The following is a 21733-nucleotide window of genomic DNA, read 5'->3' on the forward strand; positions in this document are numbered from 1 at the left end:
CTTGCCTTGCCTCCTCCTCAAGCAAGTCCGTATGCAAGGCTAAATACCTCTCTTCATCACACAGCGCCTCTACCCGCGCCTCCTCTTCAGACAGCTGGTAGTCTCGGTTCCACGTGGCGTACTCAGCATCGTAGGCGGAGAGGTCATGCAGGTGACCACGCCCGTCGTATCTGTAATGTGAACAGGCTGGTCACTGGAGGGAAGTCTACACCCATGCTGGTTGTGTGTGACACTCTATGCACATACTTACCAAATACTTAAAATAATAAAATAAAAATATTAAAACAAATGCAAAGCTTCAGATTTATACTTAACGTGACTAATCATCTCTCACCTACTTTTAACTGGAGTAATCATAACAAACTCTAAGCAGCTCTCTACAGCACAACAGAACTTAGAGCTAAAGGCAGACAATCCTTTAGGGTAGAAAACGTATCCCCCTTGCTAGCAGTTCTTACCATGTATGCTTTGGCCAACCATTCAATGCCACTTGCAAAAAATATCTGTTCTCAGTAGTTAAATATTACAGCTTACATTCACACAGACCGAGTCCATAAATACCTATCCGACAGAACCAAACGGGCGAAATTTCCTCGCTTCTTCCTGCTAGTCCCGAACTCTCAGGAGAGATCTTCACCAAAGAAACTTGCGTCCATTGGAGGTAAAATCTTGGCTAGGCTCGCCCCTAGCCACTTGGCTGAGGAGAGAAGTGCTGGGTTATGTGGTAGAGAGACACACATACAAAGGAACAGTGACATATACATGCAGTTTAAGGAGGTTCACTGCAAACATGGCAAAACCATCGGAAGGCATCAGTATATCCCTTTAAGTCCCAGGATGAAGACGCATTGTTGAAGACCAATGGGTACTTTACCAAATTAGGATTAAGAAGAGCACTTTTTGCTATGTTTGAACATAAGACTCAATGGAGATGCTGTCAATGTACAACTGCCAGACAATAAATGAGTTAGTGAAGTTTAAATCTCAAATTTAGGTTGCATAGGTGAATGTGGAGCGACAAACCAAAGTTTGCATGATTTATTAATGTTTACTTTTGTGATAGAGACTAAATTAGGGAAGGAAAATGTACACCACAGGAAAAAGGCCAAAAATTCCTGGGAACCCCAACAGTTTCATTTTATTATCAAAATTTGTTTATCTTTGATTGTAAACCTCCTTAACTTACAAATGTATTATTTTCAAATATTACACATATACATGTGTGGTGTTTGCTCCCCACCGGTTTTGGGAGATCTAACTCAAATCATGCACAGAATGATACGGGAACTGCATACGGAGTAGAGGTTTCAGCATTTGCCCAACTTTTAACAGTACACGTCACCACCAGAGCCTGGCAAGGATCATCACTTGCTATCAACCGAGGTTCAAAGGCATAGCATATTCCAGCAGAGAGGACCATCAGACCTAGAGCCGATCTGATCTGCAACACTCCCTTCACAAGTCCTTTCTTCCTAGATCTCTCCCCAAATGGAGATGTCAGGGATCATAAAGGCCTACTGGTCATTAACTTGTCCGTTCTGGCCAGCTCAGAGGTAATCCCTACAGTCATGCAAGTTCCAAGTCTTTGCAGAATCCAGTTTTACTTGTCTCAAACGATGGATTTCCTTCACTTGGAGAAAACCACTCCACAGCTTAATAGTTGCTCAAGTGAACCTTTCAGTCCTGGCCCCAGAAGCACTATTGCCCAACGGAAGGACAAATACCCAAACCCGGGATGGTGGAGGAGGAAAGAGGGACTGAAAAAATGAGAAGAGAGGTAGGTGGGGAGCAAACCACCCAATCATGTAATGCCATTCTTTTCAAATCAAACACCTTCAGAAATCCACATTCCCACCCCTTTACCCTCAACTCAGGGTGCCCTTCAGTGGATGTGATTTGAAAAGAAACAACACAAAGGTAAACCCAGCTCCACCCTTCAGTTTTAGAAAACAGTGAAACCAGCTCTAAGCACGCTACCCCTAAGAGCAAGGTCCGCACGGGGTCGACCGGCTTCCAACAGACAGCAACTTCACCCACTACCGCGGTTGGTCAAATGGTCGCATAACCGCGGGGAAGGGCTCGCCGGACGCCAAAAGTCAAGCCGGCCAGAGACAGTTCAGGCTAACTCACGGGGTCCAAAAGAAGCTTCTACCCACGGCCTCGGCGTGCGGCGTTTCGGAGGAACAAAAGCGCACTCCCGGGCTCCCTCCCGCACAGCCAGCGGAGGGACAGCGGCACCCGCCCCACGGCGCGGGCGGGAGGCCCGGGCAGCTTCCACCGCGCTGAGTCGCCAGCAGCAGCCCGGGCTCGAGGGGTTGCGGGAGCAGAGTCGATCCCTCCGGCGACGGCGCGGCGCCAGCTCTGGCCGGAGCCTTAGGGCCGGTTTCACCGTCCCCTCCCCCCGGACGCCGGGGAACGTGGGGGCAGGGAGGCCCCCGAGTCCCCGGGCTCCGCAAAACCCCCTTTTCGGTCCTGGCCATCAAGTCAACATCAGGCGAAATCAAGCGGGCGAGGGAGGGGAGGGTCGACGGGTGGGGGGAGGAACCGACCTGTCGATGAGGATCTTGTGGTCCCCCATCCAGGGGATGAGGTGCTGTCCCTGTTCTTGGGCCAAAGCCCGCTCGTCGTCGCGGAACAACTTGCAGGCATAGCCGAAAACCAGAAGCTCCACCCGGTTGCCCCCAGTGCCGGTGCCACCGGGCCCGGCCTCCTCCTTCACTCCGCCTTTCCTCTCCGCCTTGGCGCGGCCCCCGCCGGCACCGTACATGACAGCGTCCACGACGTCCGGGCCGGTCTGCTGCTGTGCCGAACAACGTCCCTGATGCCTCGCCTGGCCTACCCTCTCAGTCAAAGGCGCCGCATCCTCTTCGTAACTTCAACACAGCCGCCATAGCGAGCCACAAAATGGAGGAAACGCAACTTCCGGTAGGAAGCCCGCACTTTCCGGAAGTAGTAGTGGTAGATTCGCCACGATCACAAGCCGTTTGAATAGCTAAAAAATACGTAGACCTTAGTTTTCGTTGTACAATTTTATCTTGAGATAGTAATTTGTGTTTATGAGAAAATTTTACTTATGCTTTTTTTGGAGACCTCCTACGATGTGGCGAAAGCGCGGTTTGTGGCCGCGCGCCAACTTCCGCTGTAGCTGGAAGGCGGCTGCGAGGTGTGTAGGCAAAGTGGGATCTCGTTGAGAGCGCGTCTCAGCTTTCTTAGTGAGACCAACGGGCTTTTGCTCATTTCTGACATCCCGTTTTTTAGATCACTAGGAAGCCTAGCCCTAGTCATCTGACTGAGGAAGCTTCCAAGACTTGTGAGCCCTAAATATTCGAGGTGGCGGGCTTTCAATGGCTAGGAGCTTCAGTGGCGGAGGAAAACTCCAGCTAGGAAACAGCGAGACGGGATGTTTCCTTCTGGGAAGCAGATCCTTTTTTTCTATTTTAAAATACAGGATGTCAATTGTGACCCAAATTGGCCTGGAACTCTGGCAGTCCTAGCTCAGTTAAGATGCTAGTATTATCGACATGAACTCTGCTGGGCTGCAGTTTTTCTGGTGTCTGACCCAGATGATTGGTTCAGAGTCGGACCGGAGAGAACACCAATGGTCCTTAAGAAAAAAACTCTGTATTTCTTTCAGCTCTGAACATAGACCCAGGGCCTCACTATCACTGGTTTATATCTGCAGCCCTTTTCGTTTTAGTTTAACTTATTTATTTTGTGTGTATGTGTGTAGGCGACTCGAGTTAGATCGAATTCGACATGATGGAAGGAGAGAAGGACTTCGAGCACGTAGCCCCTCCCCCCAATAAATAACTATGTTTTTAAAAAGTGGATGGCGATTTAGGGAAACAATTGACCTCTGGCCTCCATGTGCATTTGTGTACACACTGCGCACATGCATATGAACATGTACACGGACTAGAAGGTATACTAAGTAAAACAGTTATGATGTGGAGAAGGTTACTTTGCAGAGACGTCTTAAACCTAAAGCCAAAACTCATTTAATGATTTTTAAGTAAAGTAACTCAGGGCGCACACGCATGCACACTCACACTCACACACACACACACACACACACACACACACACACACACACACACACACCAGCAGACAGTGTCTCTTTGTAGCCTTGACTGTTCTAAAATTTGCTCTGTAGACCAAGCTGGCCTCCAACTCAGAGATCATCCTGCCTCTCCCTCACAACTGCTAGGATTAAAGGCATTGCTTGACCATCACCCCGACTCCATCAGCAATTTTTAAAGTTAATCTAACATAAAAAATCTAGACATTAATATGATACATACTGAGGAATGATAAGAAAATACTTGTTTGCCATAACTACTATGTTTCTATAAGAGCAGGAAACTTTCTATGTAGTATAAAAAACACTGCAGTTCTTACCATATAGTAGTCTCAGCTGTGAGCTGTGACATTTTAGACTGTAGGGCATTATCCCAAGTGCAGTTTGCACGGTGTGCTCAGAAGCCACCAAGGCCGCACCAAAGTCACACAATAACACAGCTGAGCACTGCCAGAAACACCTGGGCCCATTATACACTTGGTTTGGAATTTCAAAATAAAATCGTTTGTACTCAGAAACGTTTACTATGGTCTCTGACACCGACATTCAAATACATGACCTCATTTGGGATATAGAGCCACAGTTTGGAAAATAGTTGGGGCTGGGAAAATGCATAAGTTGATAAGTGTTTGCCTTACACACAGAAGCGCCTGAGTTTGATATCCAGAACCCATGCAAAAAGTATTGGGTGTGATGGTGGTTGCTTAGAATCCTGGAGCTCTAGAAGCAGAGACAGGTTGAGGTGTCAGGTTTGATGGCCAGCTAACCTGATTTACTTGGTGAGTTCTGGGCAGTGAAAGGCCCTATATTACAAAAAGTAGGTGGCACTTGAGAAATGGCATCCAGTGTTCTAGGGCCCCCACACAGGCTATTTGAGTTTCATCTAAGTCTTCCCTAGGAACCAACTGCCCTTTTACACTGTAAGTCAGTGACTCCTGACCTGCTGGGTAAAGACCTCCTGAAGGCTGTCGTTTGGGACCACATACATCTGTGATGTAGCTGGTGCATACAGTATCACTTCTTGCCCCAGGCGGCTTGCTATCCGAGCCTTCCTTGGCTGACTGGCTCACAGTGAGATCTAGGCTTGTGTTGTCCTGTAGGCTTTATTTGTGAGAAGTAAATGGCTTTCTTGTAACGTGTTGCAGAAGTGTTTTTTGCCTCAGGTTGAGACAAACTACTAGCAGGCACGTACTGAATGCACCTCACATTGAGCTTATGTGACCTCTGTGGCTTGCTGTATTCAGAGGCTACTGCTGGCAAGCCCTCGTGGGTGTTCAGTTTATGTTGTGCTCCCTCAGTTTATTTGAACTGTTTTTTGTTGTTGTTGTTTTTTTGTTTTGTTTTGTTTTTTGTTTTTTTGGTTTTTTGTTTTTTTTTTGGTCGGGGGAAGTTACGAACTAATACAGAAATCTTAACAACTGCACTGTTTTTTTTTTTCTTTCTTTTTCTTTTTTCTTTTTTTCAGAGCTGGGGACCAAACCCAGGGGCTTGCGCTCGCTAGGCAAGCGCTCTACCGCTGAGCTAAATCCCCAACCCCAACTGCACTGTTTTTATCTTATGAGACCCTGGCTGGGTTTATCAGACCTCTGGTATATAAAATTACCAAGAAGACCTGGAATTATAGATTGGTCTTGATTCAAGGAGGTTAGAATGTTTCCGTGTGGAACTCTGTCTAGTGGTACTCATAGGTGATGTGTGCATGAGAACTACAGGGTCAGTGGGCAAACTCCAGCTTTGCCTTTTTTTTTTTTTTTTTTTTTGAGACAGAATCTCATGTAGCCCAGGCTGGCCTCAAACTTGTTGTGTATCCAAGGATTAACTTGAGCTTCTGACCTTTCTGCATCTACTTTCTGAGTGCCGATGATTACAGGGGTGCACCTGATTTATATGGTTCTGGGGATGGATTCCAGAACCTCATACATACTAGGCAAGCAGTTTACACACTGAACTGTATCCCTAGCCCTACACTTGGGTTTAATGCCAACTTTAGAGGCACCTGGGTCAAACCACACCCACGGAACTTTCTGAGGCTGCTACTCTCAGGAATGTGAGACCTATCTCAAAGGAAGTTTGGTATATACATACATAGGTGACCTTCTGACACCAAAGGGTCATCGGTCAGTAACCAGTACTGACACAGTGAAGGAATGGTGATTTCACCTGGTGATTTGAACGGCTCAAAGATCCTGAAAACAACTTCTGCCTTTGCCATCTTCACCCACATAACCAGAGACTTAAGCTACGTGGGTGGGGCAGGTGGGAGTGTCCTCCTGCTTAGCATGTTCTCCACCTTGGACTTAGAAAGAAGGTGTACACAGACGTGACTTCCTAGGAAGAGGCTAAGAAGCTTGCTCAAGGCCTCAGATCTCGACTAGCTGGATGAACCTTCTGCTGTGGCCAAGGAAGCCCCATGGATCATGTTCCACACAGAAACCAGAGCTCATTGTCTCTGTTTTCACAAGGCTTAGAGTCAAGCTAGGGAGACATAGGCCAAACAATGGGCGTTGTAACATTTTACAGCTGCATGGTCCTGTGTTTCCCTGGCGTGCCTCCAACTGTGGAGAAGAAAGGCCTTTAACTTCTGATCCTCCTGCCTCAAAGTGCTAAGTTCTAAGTGGGACACATCATGCCTGGCTCTATGTCAAGTGGTCCTAAACCTTCCTATCTCTTCAGTCCTTTAATACAGTTCCTCGTACTGTGGTGACCCCCCAACCACGAAATTATTGTTTTTAATTGGATTTCTTAGTTTACATTTTCAGATGTTATCCCCTTTCCCAGTTTCCTATCCATAACCCCCCACCTCAGCCCTCCTCCCTCTTCTTCTATGAGGGTGTTCCCCCACCCATCCCCCACCCCTTCCTGCCTTCCTGCCCTGACATTCCCCTACACTGGGGGTTCCAGCCTTGGCAGGATCAAAGGCTTCTCCTCCTATTAGTGCTCAACAAGGGCATCCTCTGCTACATATGCAGCTGGAGCCATGGGTCTGTCCATGTGTACTCTTTGGGTAGTGGTTTAGTTCCTGGGAGCTCTGGTTAGTTGGTATTGTTGTTCTTATGGAGTTACAAACCCCTTCAGTTCCTTCAATCCTTTTTCTAACTCCTCCAATGGGGACCCCGTTCTCAGCTCAATGGTTGGCTGTGAGCATTCCCCTCCGTATTTGTCCTGCTCTGGCAGAGCCTCTCAGGAGACAGTATATCAGGGCTCCTGTTAGTAGGCACTTCTTGGCATCAGCAATATTGTCTGGGTTTGGTGGTTGTATATGGGCTGAATCCCCGGGTGGGGCAGCCTCTGAATGGTCTTTTCTTCAGTCTCCTCTTCAAACTTTGTCTCCGTATCTCCTCTTATGAATATTTTTGTTCCCCCTTCTAAGAAGGACTGAAGCATCTGCACTTTGTCGTCCTTCTTCTTGAGCTTCATGTGGTCTATAGATTGTATCTTGGGTAATCCGAGCTTTTGGGCTAATATCCACTTATCAGTGAGTGCATACCATGTATAGGTTTTTTATTTTGTTTTGTTTTGTTTTTTTTTTGGATTGGGCTGCCTCACTCAGGATGATATTTTCTAGTTCCATCCATTTGCCTATGAATTTCATGAAGTCATTGTTTTTAATAGCTGAGTAGTACTCCACTGTGTACATGGACCACTTTTCTGTATCTATTCCTCTGTTGAAGGGCATCTGGGTTCTTTCCAGCTTCTGGCTATTATAAATAAGGCTGCTATGAACATAGTGGAGCATGTGTCCTTGTTTTAATTTGGAGCATCTCTTGGGTACGAAATTATTTTTGTCGCTGCTTTATAGTTGTAATCTTGCTAGTTATGAATCATAATGGAATTACCTGTTTTCTGATGGTCCTAGGCGACCCTCGTGAAAGGGTCATTCGACCCCCACAAAAGGGTCTTGACCCTCAGGCTGAGAACCACTCCTTTATATGGCGTTTGGGGAGGAGACTCTTACCCAGAGCTTTGTGTGTGCTAGGCAAGCACTTCACCAGCTAAGTCCCAACATCCTGTTTGACTGTTTTGTTGAGGCAGGGGTCTCAACAAAAGTAGCCTAGGACGACCTTGGCCTTCCAGCCTCAGCCTTCAGAAACCCACGTCACCACAAACACTCACCATCGTGTCCTTAAAATAAAAGTGCCTTGGTGTCGCAAGGCCCTGGGTTCGGTCCTCAGCTCCGAAAAAAAGAACCAAAAAAAAAAAAAAAAAAAAAAGTGCCTTGGTGGCAGTATGCCCCAGGCTTCCCTTCCTCAGCTTGGCATTTTGACAGCTGAGTTTGGAGATGAATGAAATGGAACCATGCCAGATGCAGTGGCTGCACACTGGCTGGCAAAGGGGGGGGGTATTTCTGAGGTAAAGACAGGAGCTTATCTCAAATCTTCACAATTAATTTCACCTCCCTCCCCCCCTTCTCTTTTCTGAGAGCTCAGAGACTCAGGGAAAGAATAATAACAACAACAATTTTTAGGTCCTAACAATTATGTTTAAATTTTCCTCCTCCCCCTCATCCCCAGTGAGCGTATGGGGGCCTCGGAGTCAGCAGAGAACACACCCAGACACAAATTTCTCAGCACAAAGGACATTTATTACTCTGGGGGGGGGGGGCAATCGCGTTTGTGGGGATGGGAGCGGGGTGGGGATTGGCTCTGGGTCAGACAAGACAGCAACAAGTGTTGCTGCGGGCATGTGTTTTTTTTTTTTTTTTTTTTTTTTGGTTCTTTTTTTTCGGAGCTGGGGACCGAACCCAGGGCCTTGCACTTCCTAGGCAAGCGCTCTACCACTGAGCTAAATCCCCAACCCCTCGGGCATGGTTTTTTAAAGGGGGGAAAAAGAGAGAAGTCTGTGGTAGGATGAGTTGGTAAATCCCGATTGAACATGTTAGCCAGTATAGTCAAATAATGAATTTTCATTGCGGTGGGTCAGTCAAGCACGGGGAAGTGGCCAAGTAAAAGAACAGACCTTGGTGGCTAGTTTCAGAAATGTAATCTGATGCTTTAGCAAGGGAGAGGGAAGGTGGGTGGGCAAGACATGCAGGTGCAGCCATGTTTGCGGTTCAGACTTGTTAAGAGAGCTCTTCCAATACTGCTCCTTGCGTTTAGGAATGACTAAAGAGGGGGAGCGGGTAGAAATTTAAGCCTGTGCTCAGCTCATTTTCTCCTTTTTATGAAGTCCGGACCCCAGCACGTGGGGTTAGTGCCACCCACAGGTGAGCTGGGGTATCGTCAGTCATCTGGGCATGCGCAGAGACTTGTCTCCTAGGCCACTAAAAGCCTACCAAGTTGTCTGTCAGTGTTAACTATCACCCACGCACTCCATCTTTGGGCCATCGACAAGAAGTTTAGGTCTAAATAGAGGGGAAGAAGTATGCATAATTAAGCAATCCTAGCTGGATGATGTTGGCACACGCCCTTAATCTAGAACTATGAGGCATTCGTATCTCTGTGAGTTCAAAGCCAGCCTGGTCTACAAAATAAGTACCAGAACAGCCAGGACTGCACAAAGAGACCCTGTCTCCAGAAACTAAAAGCAAATATAATAATAATAATAATAATAATAATAATAATAATAATAATAATAATAATAACAATAACCCCCAAACTAGTTGGCTTCAGGCTGACCTGCACAGTGGTCTGCCAAGTTATTGGAACTGTGTGAACTCTCTTAGCTTTCCTCCTTCCTCATCTCTAAACCTGTAATTTTTTTTCTTTTGAGAATCTCACGAACAAGAGCAGGAAGCTCATTCACAGTCAACACACATCTTAACTTCCTTTCGACCTACATATGAGAAGAGTTTCCTTGACTCTTTTGACTTGTTTTTAATCCATCGGCCTGCAATCCTGTTCCGTGCTCCTCAGAACCCACTCCGTGGGTCTCATTTGTGGAAATAACAACAACTGTTTTTCAACGATTCTTTGAACGATGTAACTCCAGAAGTCAGTAGGACCGTATACAGTCAGACAGTCAAGGGTAGCTTTCTCAGGACAGGTCCACTCCTTTTCAAATCCATTCTGAAAGGTTCCCCCTTCCACTCCGTGTGTGTGTGTGTGTGTGTGTGTGTGTGTGTGTGTGTGTTTGTGTGTGTGCGCGCACAATAAATATGTGCATATGCATGAGTCTGAAAGTCAGAGGACAACCTCGGGTGTCAAAGCTCTCAGCTTCTGTCCTTATTGACATGGGTTCTTTTGTTCACTAGGACACACATCAGGCTAGCCAGCCATGAACCTCAGGGAGTTCAGCTGCCTCTGCCTCTTATCTCCTCATTGAAGCACTGAGGTTACAGCCCAGTGAAGGTGCCACTACCACTGGCTTGACGTGGGTTCTGGAGAGCCAGCCTCCGCCCTTCAGGCTTGCACCACAAGCAATTTACCCACTGTGCCATCTCCCCAGCCCCTTAAAGACTTTTCTTTTCCTTTTTCCTTTTTCTTTTTTTTTTTTTTCTTCTTGAGACAGGGTTTCTCTGTGTAGCCTTGACTGTCCTAGAACTCGCTCTCTAGACCAGGTCGGCCTTGAATTCAGAGACTCATCTGTCCTGCCACCCCTTTCTGCATAAATTCCAACTCTGCTTTATACCAGACATCCTTTTCTAGGGCAAAGCCAAGAACTTCATTTTCACCTGAAGGAAGTTGTCTGAGGAACTTTCCAGGTTCTGCATGGGGCTGCATCTTCCGCTTTTGCTGACAGCATTATACTAGGTCCCTTGGTCCCTTTCCAACTTAGCTGCAATACCAGAGCTGGAAGCACAGAGAGAATTAAATTCATGTCAGATCATAAAGGAAGCTCCATTACTTATATAGCAGAGGTGGAGGAGAAAAGCTGAAAGAGATGCTGTGACCTGCAAGTCTTGGGTCAAATGTGTCTTTGAGACTGCGGTCCCTAGTGAATTTATAATTGGCTTGTCCTTCCACATAAGCGCCAACATCAAGATTGTCACTTGGGTCTCCAAGTAGACCCAGGGTGCCCTGCCCCCCCCATCTCACTATATAGCCCAATGCAGCCTCAGACAAGACAGCCCCAAACTTAGGATCAGAGCTGGTTCATACTGACCATGCCTAGCTCCAGAGATCGTTCTTTAGGCTCCTCTAGAGACATCTTGTCTGTGATGTGCAGCTCTCCGTAACTGTGACAAAACGCCCCAAAAAATGGACTTCAGGTAGGAAGGGGGTTATTTGGGTTCATAGTTCGGGGGTGTCAGTTCATGGCTACTTAATCCATTGTTTCTTGGCGCTTGTGAGACCATTATAGCAGGGAGGGTGTTGGGAGGGGCAGGGCTACGGCACCTCATAGTGTTTGGGATTGTGGTGGGGGTGGGGCACAGAGGGATGGAGTGGAAACAAACTATATCCCTTAATCCATATGGCCTACTTTCTCCAACTGGGTCTCACTTCCCAAAGCACCCTCCATCTCCCAGTAGCCCACAGTTAAGCTATGAATCCATTAATGGATTAATCCACCAGTAGGGCCAGAACCCCAGCTAGCTAAGACCGTTGCCACAGTGGGGACCAAAACATCAGCACATGAGTTTTGGGGGAGCGTTTCAGAGCCCATCCAAAGCGGCAAGAAGGAAGACCCCAAAGCTCCATCCTCTCCAGCAGCCCCGGGTGAGGACAGAGAGGCAGACATGACACTCACTGTCCTTATCCATATGACAAACACCCCATGAGTCTTCAGCTTCTCCTGGGTTCCTCTGATCAGATTCTTCCTTTGATAACTCAGCCTGCACCCTGCTACCAACCACATTGCCTCTGTGCAACCTAGAAAGGCCACTTACTGTTTGTGACATCCTTTGAGAAGGAGCAATGGGCTCCTTTTCACCTCTGTCTGCCTTTTAGACAGTGTAAATTCAACCTACGCCACCATGCAGGGGTGGCCTTGACTCACATTTGAGGAAACCGGTTCAAACCAGCTAAAGTTAAAATACGGTTTTCCAAGCACTCCCCTTGTAGAAACTCATCCTCAAAAGGGATCAAGAGGTGCTCGCAGAGACACATGGCATAAAAAATTTATTTAGAATGGTGGCAACTCGGGAGGTAAGGTAAGTGTTGGGGGAAACAGAGGATGCAGTTTGTAGGAGAGTGTACATCATGCTCGCTGCATACCAAGCAGGCATTCAAAAACCCTGTAATGTATACAGAGACGCTGGAACAAAGACACTCATTACGGTGCTGTGCGGGATAAAAGACCGAGATGAATGTTTGGAGATGGGAAATTACTTAAGTAAGTTATGAAACATCTTACAATGAGACGCAGAGCCATTAAAAATAATGAGGGCACCGAAATGTAGCCATTTAGGATCATGTAATATATTAAAAATGTGCTAAAAACGTTTGTGTGTGCATGCGTGGGGGAGCGAGGGGAAGGTGTGAATAGGTGTGTATGGGGGAGGGGCAGGTTTGCACGTACTTGACTACATAAACAATCTCTCTGGAACGGACCTTATGGACAGGGTGGCCAATGCTGTCTTCAGATAGGCCAGCAAGGTTTTGTGAGATCAAAACAGCAACAATGTAGCAGAGAGCTGCAGGAAGGCTAAGAGTGCTTTCTGCTCTTCCAGAAGATCCAAGTTCGGATCCCAGCCCTCTAGCAGGTGCTCACAACCATCTGTATCCTCAGTTCTGAGGAATCTGGCCCCCTATTCTAGCCTCCATAGGCATCCCCTCATCACCCCCACCCTGGACTCCTATATATGAACACGTGCACATAAATTCAAATAAAACTTTATTTAAATCGTAGCTCAGCTGACAGAGGCGCGGGGTTCAGTCCTCAGCACTGTACCAAGTGAGCATGGTGGCCAGACCTGTGGTCCTAGCACTTTGGAGGTAGGGACAGGAGCATCTGGAGTCCAAGACCAGCCTCAGCTTCACAGTAAGTTGGAGGCTAGCCTGTGCTATGTGAGATCATGTCTCAAAGAAATAAAAAAAAAAAAACCCTCTTGAAGGACTTTTTCCCCCTCCTTGTTATAACCATTCATTCTTTTGAGCCTTGGGCCTCTCTTTCCGGGGTGAGGGTGGTGAGTGAAAGCGACAAATAAAAGTGCAACAGGGCTGGAGAGATGGTTCAGTAGTTAAGAGCACTGACTGCTCTTCCAGAGGTCCTGAGTTCAATTCCCAGCACCCGCATGGTGGCTCACAACCATCTATAATGAGATCTGATGCCTTCTTCTGGTGTGTCTGAAGACAGCTACAATGTATATAATAACTACTTAAAAAAATAAAATAAAAGTGTAACAGTTGCAGAGCCAGAAGCTCATGCAAGCTCCTTGGTTGTGGTAGAAGGCTACCAGCTCTGGGCCCAGATGTCCCCTTGAGTGTCACCCCCAAGGTGGGAAAGCTGCTCAGGGTCCTCAATGTTTCATCTCTGAATGTTTAGTCCTCTCACGGATAGGTTCTTGGTTTTTATTTTTGTTTTGTTTTGTTTTGTTTTGGGGGGTGGGGGGAGTGTGTTGTTGTTTGTTTTTTGAGACAAGTTCTCCCTCTGTAGCCCAGGCTGGCTTGGACCTCATTATGTAGCATAAATTGGCCTCAAACTCATGGTAATCCTCCTGCCTTGGGATTACAGATAGGAGTTAGCATCAACACACGGCATCTTCAGGATGAACAGTCTGGGTTCCCTGACTCACTGGACCCTGGAGTGCAGTGTGCACACGGAGGCCACTCATCAACGCTCCCTTACTGACCCTACCTATTACCACAATGGTCCAATTTCCATGCTATTGGCTGCTCGCCACACAGTACCCCAAGTTCATCAGTAGTCCCTTAAGCCTCTTTCCTGTCCCAGGGTCCCCCACTGATCCCTGCACAGTGCAGATTCTGCTACCTGAGTGCCTCTTGGCTGTGACTGTCCCCACATTCCTGATGCTCAAAGACTCTGGCAGATTAGAGAAACCAAGAGGGAGCGGGGGTGATCAGTGCTATGTTGTCTGTGCTGGGCCAGGAGAGGTTGGACAGGGAACAGGGTTGAGGTCAAAATGGAGAGACTGGGTGAGTTGGGGCAATGGCTCAGGAGGGACCTTCTTGTTACTAGATTCCATTTCATTGATCTCTTATCTGAAAGCAGCCTGGAGTGCACCATCCTAAGTAGCTACCAGTTGCGGGTATTAATAACAGCCTTTCAAGAACTCCCAGCTCACCCCCAGAACAGTGCTTTGAGCCTGAGAAGACACCAGTGGTCAGCTTCGTGTCCCAACCCAGTTTCCATCCCTCTCATTATCCCACCACTGCCTGTACAGCGTGAAGGGGCGTGGCAGCCAGAGGGGGCGTGGCAGCCAGAGGGGGCGTGGCAGCCAGAAGGGGCGTGGCAGCCAGAAGGGGCTTTCCGTTTTCCCAGTCCAGGATCCTGAATCCCGAGATGAGGCAGAGAAGCTGGTAACTCATCCTGAAGCCTCTCCAACACTCAGTGGGATGTTCTGGAAGTGTCCGAGTTCCTATGTGGCTGGAGGCGTTCCTTCTGTTCTAAGAGTTTAAAGCCTAGGCAGTACTGTCGGAGGAAACCCGCTTAAGTTGTGTTACTATTTTTTTCCTTTCGAGGACAAACATAAGACAAATTCAGAGACCTGGGAATCTCCCAGGGTAGAAAGGACACCCATCGGGCCTTGGGGAAGACCCTTCCTTATCAGATGCATAGACAGCCCTTCTAGGAGAGATCTGTCTTTATACTTCATGTTTCAATTTCCCTAGAAATAGAAGGATAAAATGAAAGGGAGGGGCAAGGGGCCAGCTCTGGACAGTGCAGGAGTCTCCTGACTCTCTGACCAAAACCAATTTGGGGAAGGAATGAGTTTGTTTGACCATGTCACAATTGATCACCAAAGGAAGCCAGGGCAGGAACTGAAGGCAGGACCGTGGAGGCAAGAACCAAGACAGAGAGCACGGAGGAATGCAGCTTACTGGTTTGCTCCAGGCTCAAGTTCAGATACCTTCTGCCCAGGACCACCTGCCCAGGCATGGTAACGCCCATAATGGGCTGGGCCCTCCCACTTAAACAACAATTAAGAAAATGCCACATAGACATGTTCACAGGCCAATCCTACAGCGACAGTTCCTCAGTTGAAGTTCCCTCTTTCACAAGCATGTCAGATCGACAACAGAGATTAGCCATCATGCCGGCTCTCCCTGATAGATCCTGGTTTATTCCCAATAGCCACCAGCTTTCCATCTTTGTTTTTGCTCCTTCTCACTTCTGGAACTGGTCCATCAGCCCCTCCCTTACGAGGAGATCCTCCTTGGGTTTCTAACGTCCTTAACCAGACAGTGCACTGCTTTATCTGAGTACGGAGATGCGGAAGTGATGATTACCCTGGTTTGGAGGAGGGGGGAAGAATGCTGGGAAGGGGTGGTAGTTAGAGGAAGAAAGAGTTAACCATCACTACCGCTGCTCCTGGGAGTTTTAGATGCCCATGTGAGATGTATTTCTCAGAGACCACGGGCTCCCTTCACTGCGTGTGCACAAGGAGATGAGGAAAGCCATGGGCTGTTTCACCTGAGTGACACTTTAAGCCTCTGGCCGTGGAGACTCCAGCTGCGCAGCGCAAGCTTAGGCTGTGGGTTCCTGATGAGGCTCGAATAATACAGCTTCCATCGCTCAGGCTGAGACCAGAGGCTCTGCAACGGTGCCCGCATTTCTCCCCCCAGCAGGGTTTGCAGCAATTATCACCCTGATTGATGCCGCACCATTTCCTCTTTGATTTACAGTGAGCAAGGTGGCTCCGGTGGGGCCATGTGTTCAGGACACAATAATGACTTTCCTTCAGCAAGGAAGTCAAACCGTGTTCTGGGGTGGGAAGGGAAAGTCCTAGGGCTGGCTGGACTGGAGCAGATGGACCCTGGTCTTTGCATACCAGAGTGCTGAGGAGAGAGCCCAACCACGGTCTCCAGAGCCTCAGGAATCTCAGGGCTCAGAAGGGCGGGGCTCTACTGTGTTGCTCAGTTTTAACTCTTTAAGTACAGACAGTTAGCAGGGCATCACTATGGCTTCTTAGGAGGGAGTTTGGTGGCCCCGTGCTAGCCATTGTGGACCTGTCTCGGCGGGAAGCTGCTGACATGGCTGTCTGTGCCCTTGATGACAGTGCTGTTGTTTAGTCTGAGGCTGTCTGGGACCTCTCCCTCTCCCCACTGTCTTCTATATCCACCCACCTGGAGAGCCTAGAGCAGCGATCCTCACCCTTCCTAACGCTGGGGCCATTTAATACAGTTCCTCATGTTGTGGTGACCCCCTAACCATAAAACCATTCTCATCGTTACCTCACAACTGTAATTTTGCTGCTGTTCTGAATCATAATGTAGACATCTGTGTTTTCTGATGGCCTTAGGTGAACCATGTGAGTCATTCCAACCCCTCTCTCCCCAGGGTCTTGACCCACAGGCTGAGAACCACTGTCCTAGAGCAAGTCGAGCTGGGTTGGGGCAGGAGGAAGAAACATTGTTCTGGGGTTGGGTCAGCTTAATGGAACAGTGTCCAGGACATGTACCCGGCTCCTCTTTCTCCCTCTTCCCTAAACACTGGTGCATTTATCACGTGTGCATTGACAAAAGGTCAATGTCAGGTGTCTTCCTTGATTGACACCATATTTTTTGAGGCAGGGTCATCATTGGCTCTGAAACTCACTGATTGGACTAGACTGACTGTTCAGCGGACGCCAGGAATCTGTCTGTCTCTCTGTCACATCAGGGTGAAAGGTTACAAGTACATGCTGGCCTTTTCCCACTCCAGACATGAGTACTGGGGATCTGAACATAGGTTTTCATGTTTACACCAGTCCTCTGCCTATTGAACTGTCTCTTTGGAGTGTCTCACTCTATAGCCCAGGCTGGACCTGAACTCATGGCAACCCTCCCTCCTGTGTCAGCCCCCATGTGTCTGTGTTTGTTTGTTTGTTTTAAATTTGAGCAGCCCAGCGTGCCAGCCTGTCTATTCATAACTTCTCACACATCTGCTCCTCTGGCCATCCCCCTCCCCCATGACTGCAGATGTTGATGGAACTTGACAGGGTGTCTTGTCTTTGTGTGATCCCTGTCTCTCTGCAGCCCTTGGGGACCAGCCTCTTGGTTCCAAACCTCGACATTCTGGCCTTGTGTCAGAGGTGACTTAGTGGTGGTAAGTGTGTCATCAAAACAGGCCGAGCTCGGGCTGGGGATTTAGCTCAGTGTTAGAGCGCTTACCTAGGGTTCAGTCCCCAGCTCCGAAAAAAAGAACCAAAAAAAAAAAAAAACAAACAAACAAAAAAAAAAACAGGCCGAGCTCAGTACTCTACCTGAGCCAGTGCGTAATGGCGTGACTGGGTTGCTAGGTCACGCATCACCCAGCTCTCCACTTCCAGAGACTTTAAGACAAACGAGAAACCAGCCTTTCATGTAGGGCTCCTCTATGAAGTGACCCCTTGCTGTAGCCACAGGGTCATGGATGTGACATGCTCCTAGACACCTGAAGGAAGCAGGGTGTGTGGAGGGTTTTCCTGGCAGAGGGAACAGCATGTGCAAAAGCCCTGGGACTTCTGGTGGAGGGAAAAAGAGCGGGAGCATCACAAGGTCACAGCGCAGGGGGTCTTTGAAGAGCTTGGCCACCAAGCTCTGGCATGGATTATAAGGTTGGTTGTCGTGGTTAGGAAGGGACAGGGGTTTTGGATCCCTGAACACCTCTGCCTCCCACAGCTCACAGTGTACTCGCTCAGGCACAGTGAGAATCTGTGCTCTTGCGTGACTGCCTGCCCCACGGGTACTGGGCAGGGAGCTATTCTGGTTATATTGGGTCTAATCATCACAGTACAGTCGAGATCCTCCCTGACCCACGGGCTGAGGCTCAGTCACAGCAATCAGGGCTCTGATTAGTACTGAGTTCACAGAAGTGGAGCTCTGAGATGCTCAATGGGAGGGTGGTGTCTCCCCACCCCTTGCCTTCCAATCACCTCACCCATTAGCCTCTTGTGCTATGTGAAATGGGTCCCAGGTCCTGCAAGGACAGAGCCTGATAGGCAGCAGGGACCCAGGGCTCCTAGCAGAAGGTCTAGGTAATGCCCCACACTCTGATCTCAGATATCTGGAGTAGTTATGAACATCTGCAGACAGTGGCTGACTGATGGATCCCCCTCCCCCATGTTTTTACTGTTCAGATGGGGGTGAGGGACTGTGACTGCCCCAGGCTGTTGGCTGAAGCCTCCATTTCATGACTCCTTCCTGCCTAACCTTTCTCTCTGTATACCAAAGACACATAGGTTATATTAAATGTTTGTTATTGTGAGGCAACTGTGCACACTGGAGTGTGAGATCTAACTTGGACATGTTTGTGCCATCAACAATCATTGTCCCCATGGAGCAGCTGACACCCCCTGTCCTTGGCAACAACACTTTATTGTTTCTCTGGGTCTGGCTACTTTAAACAAATCTTAGAAGCATAATTGCTCAGGTTCTTCTCCTTTAAGAGTGAATAATATTCCACTGAATAGACGTACCACATCATCTTCTTCACACATTCAGACTTCAGGGTAATTGGGCTGCATTCAAAGGAACTCCAAATGCTGCCATTGGATACTCGCCCAGCAGTGGGATGACAGGGTCCCAGACAGGCCTGCTTATAGATTTCTGGGGAACCACTACATTGTTTCTCAGGGCAGCAGCACTAATTTACACTCCAATTTGTCCAGGTCCTTGCCAACTTTTGTTACTTTCCGGTTTCCCTTTTCCATAATGGCTGCTCCAATGGGGTAAGACAGAGGCTCACTATGGTTCTGATTTTCCCTTTCCTAGTGACTGGTGATCTTGAGTATCTCTCAGTGCATCTGCTGCCTGTTTATGTAGCTTCAGGGACATGTCTGCTTAAGTCTTTTACCCATTTTCACTGAAGTGGTTTTTTTTTTTTCCTTCCGTGGAGCGGCAGAGGCCATTTAAACATTTTGGAATTAACACCGATTACTTTCATGGCCCACAGGCATCTGCTCCATTCTAGGCATGGTTGTTCCTTCTGATGACCCCCTAACCTTTTCTATTCTTAGAGAAGCTTTGGGGTTGGGGGTTTAGCTCAGTGGTAGAGTGCTTGCCTAGCAAGCGCAAGGCCCTGGGTTCAGTCCCCAGCTCCAGAAAAAAAAAAAAAGAAAAAAAAAAAAAAAGAGTGAGAAGCTTTGATGGTGTCGTCTGATTGGTCAGCTGTCACTGAAGTGAAATTTACAGTTTCTTTGGAAACTCGGTTATGTCACATGATGTTTTGATGTGGCAGACAGCTGAAAGGATATTTTGCTGAAGCAGACATACGAGAAGACGCCTGATGTTTAGAAAAAATAAAAATACCACCCCACAGACAGTGGGAGGAGGTTCTGGCTTCGGTTCACCTTGCATTGAGCTGCCGATCTTAGCTTGCCCTGACTTTGTAGAGAGTAACTCGCCAAAGAACTTTTTTTTTTTTTCGGAGCTGGGGACCGAACCCAGGGCCTTGCGCTTGCTCGGCAAGCGCTCTACCACTGAGCTAAATCCCCAACCCGCCAAAAACCTTCTTGTGATATTCCGGTGGCTTCTTGCTGTTTCTACAGACTTGGGCTGATTCATGGAGCCTCACAGTTTCTTCTGGATTAAAATGCTGTTGCTGATTTTGTGAGCGATGCTCGCCAAGTGTTCTGGACTACCGCTGCTGATTTGTGTTGCCGTTTTGCTAGGGGACTGGATTGCTGACAACAAAGATTGGAATAGCCCCAAAGAACAATTTCTAAACAGGTCCACAAGTCCTGTTAACCCTTCTTCTCCACTTCCTCTGGTGGGTGCTGGGCTAGAAGGGAGGGTAAAGCCTTTGAGAACCCTGATTAAAGTAGGTTTTGAAAAATCTGAGGCTACAGCCCCCTCTCCTCAAAAAAGAGCCTCATGGGTCCTTTGAAATTCTGTGTGAATTTTATTTTATTTTCTAGATCTGCAAGGGGGAGAAGGAGGTCTCTCGATGTTGGCAGGAATGGCTCTGCAGATTGTGTTGGGTAACAGAGAGACATTTATCAACACCAGCCTCCCAACACCAGACATCTTTCCATGTGTTTATAATTTCTCTCAGCAGTGTTTGCATCCTTCAGCGTTGAATACCTAGCCTCTCTGGCCAAGTCCCTTCCTAGGTTTGTCGTCGTCTTTGCTGCTATTGAAAATGGGATCCTTGCTTAATTTCCTTTGTGGATTGGTCATGTCATCATCTCAGAACAAGGCTGGTTGTCACATTCTGTTCGTTCTGCTGCCTTGCTGTCCTCCTTCACCCATCCTGATATTTATGGTGGTATTTGGGGTGTTCCCCATGTAAGATCTTGTCACGGACAGATGCATCTCACTCCCAGCCCCCTCTGCTGCGGTGGCAGAGGGAACATTGGCAAAACCGCTCTCTTGTGCAAGGCTTTGTTCTCTGGGCTATTTTGGGATGTGTCCTGAGGGAAAGTCTGTTGCCTCAGGAAGAAGGTGCGTTCCTGGACTGTGGGTGGCACTGTGTCCACCTGGACAACAGGTTCTTCCTGTTCTTCTGTTTCTTGTGACCACTCTGGCTGACCCACCTGATCTTGGAGGTGGCGGCTTCCATCTGCTGCTGAGGTAAGCAGTCACAAGATGCCTTCACTCATGTCAAGGATGTTTCGTCCATCAGTACTTACCTGGCAGGTACTAAGTACCAACATAGTCACACCTTGCACCTCCTGATGAATCCTCTCACACCAGGTCCTTCCTGCCTCCTATGGCAGGCTTTTCCCAGGCGCCTGTTTTGTCAGACACACCCGTGGTTACCTCTGCTGTCCTCTTGGTCACCATCTGTATGGAATACATCTTTCTGTCTTTCCCTTTTAAATCTGTGAACGTCCTTGTGTCTGAAGTGATTGTCTTCATCCTGAATTGGTCCCATCTAAAGGAAGTGCAGGGACAAAAATGGAACAGAGACTGAAGGATGGCCACCCAGTGACCTGCCCAACTTGGGATCCATCCCATGTGTGCACACCAAATCTTGACACTATTACTGATGCCATATTGTTTTGCAGACAGGAGCCTGGCATAGTTGTTCTCTGAGAGGCTCTACCAACAACTGACCGAGACAAATGCTGATACTTATATCCAACCATTGCATTGAGGTCGAGGACCCCTGTGTAAGAGTTAGGGGAAAGATTGAAGGAGCTGAAGAGGATTGAAACCCCATAGGAAGAATAACAGTGTCAATTAACCCGGACCCTTCAGAGCTCCCAGAGCATACATGGGCTGGTCTGTAGCCCCAGGCACATGTGTAGCAGAGGACTGCCTAGTCTAGCTTCAGTGGGAGAGGATGTGTTTCCGGTGGAAACTTGATGCCCCAGGGAAGAGGGATGCTGGTAGTGGTGGGTGGGCAGGTGTGGTAGCACTCTCTCAGAGGCAGGATGGAGGGGGGATAGGGTGAAGAACTGGGAAGTGGGGTGGAAGGGGAGCAACTTTTGGAATGTAAATAAATAAAATAATTTGATGATGATGGTGATGGTGATGATGATGATGATAAAAGGCAGGTTGAGCAAATGGTGACGGTCAAGCCAGTAAGCAGCAGCATTCCACACCTGCTGCCAGATGAAGTAGACATTTTCTTCTCCTGCCCCAAATAAATAAAGTGAGTGTCTTCATTCATACCCACACACAAATACTTTTCAAAAAGACAAAACAAAAGAGGTGGGATGTGGCTCAGTAGGTAAAGGGTTTACTGTGC

The 21733-nt window shown here is 48.0% G+C and overlaps 1 protein-coding gene and 1 long non-coding RNA gene across 14 annotated transcripts in view; one reads left to right on the forward strand and one right to left on the reverse strand.

Annotated features, from left to right (window-relative positions):
- The window catches only part of Sfswap (splicing factor SWAP), a 70329-nt gene extending 67403 nt beyond the window's left edge, over positions 1–2926 (reverse strand). For 7 of the 13 annotated variants that reach the window (XM_006249273.5, XM_008769197.4, XM_006249270.5 and 4 more), the window contains exons 1-2: positions 2550–2912; positions 1–170 (exon numbers count right to left, since the gene is read on the reverse strand). In XM_006249273.5, the coding sequence (XP_006249335.1) occupies positions 1–170; positions 2550–2767 (388 nt within the window). In that variant the 5' untranslated portion in view covers positions 2768–2912. The other 6 variants (XM_063271299.1, XM_039089426.2, NM_001400984.1 and 3 more) reach the window with 5 other exon arrangements.
- The window catches only part of LOC134481178 (uncharacterized), a 27162-nt gene continuing 8220 nt past the window's right edge, over positions 2792–21733 (forward strand). Inside the window, exon 1 of the long non-coding RNA XR_010056506.1 lies at positions 2792–2925. This is a non-coding gene — a long non-coding RNA (uncharacterized LOC134481178). The remainder of the gene's footprint in view (positions 2926–21733) is intronic.

This window comes from Rattus norvegicus, chromosome 12 (assembly GCF_036323735.1).
Source record: "Rattus norvegicus strain BN/NHsdMcwi chromosome 12, GRCr8, whole genome shotgun sequence".
NCBI lineage: Eukaryota > Metazoa > Chordata > Mammalia > Rodentia > Muridae > Rattus > Rattus norvegicus.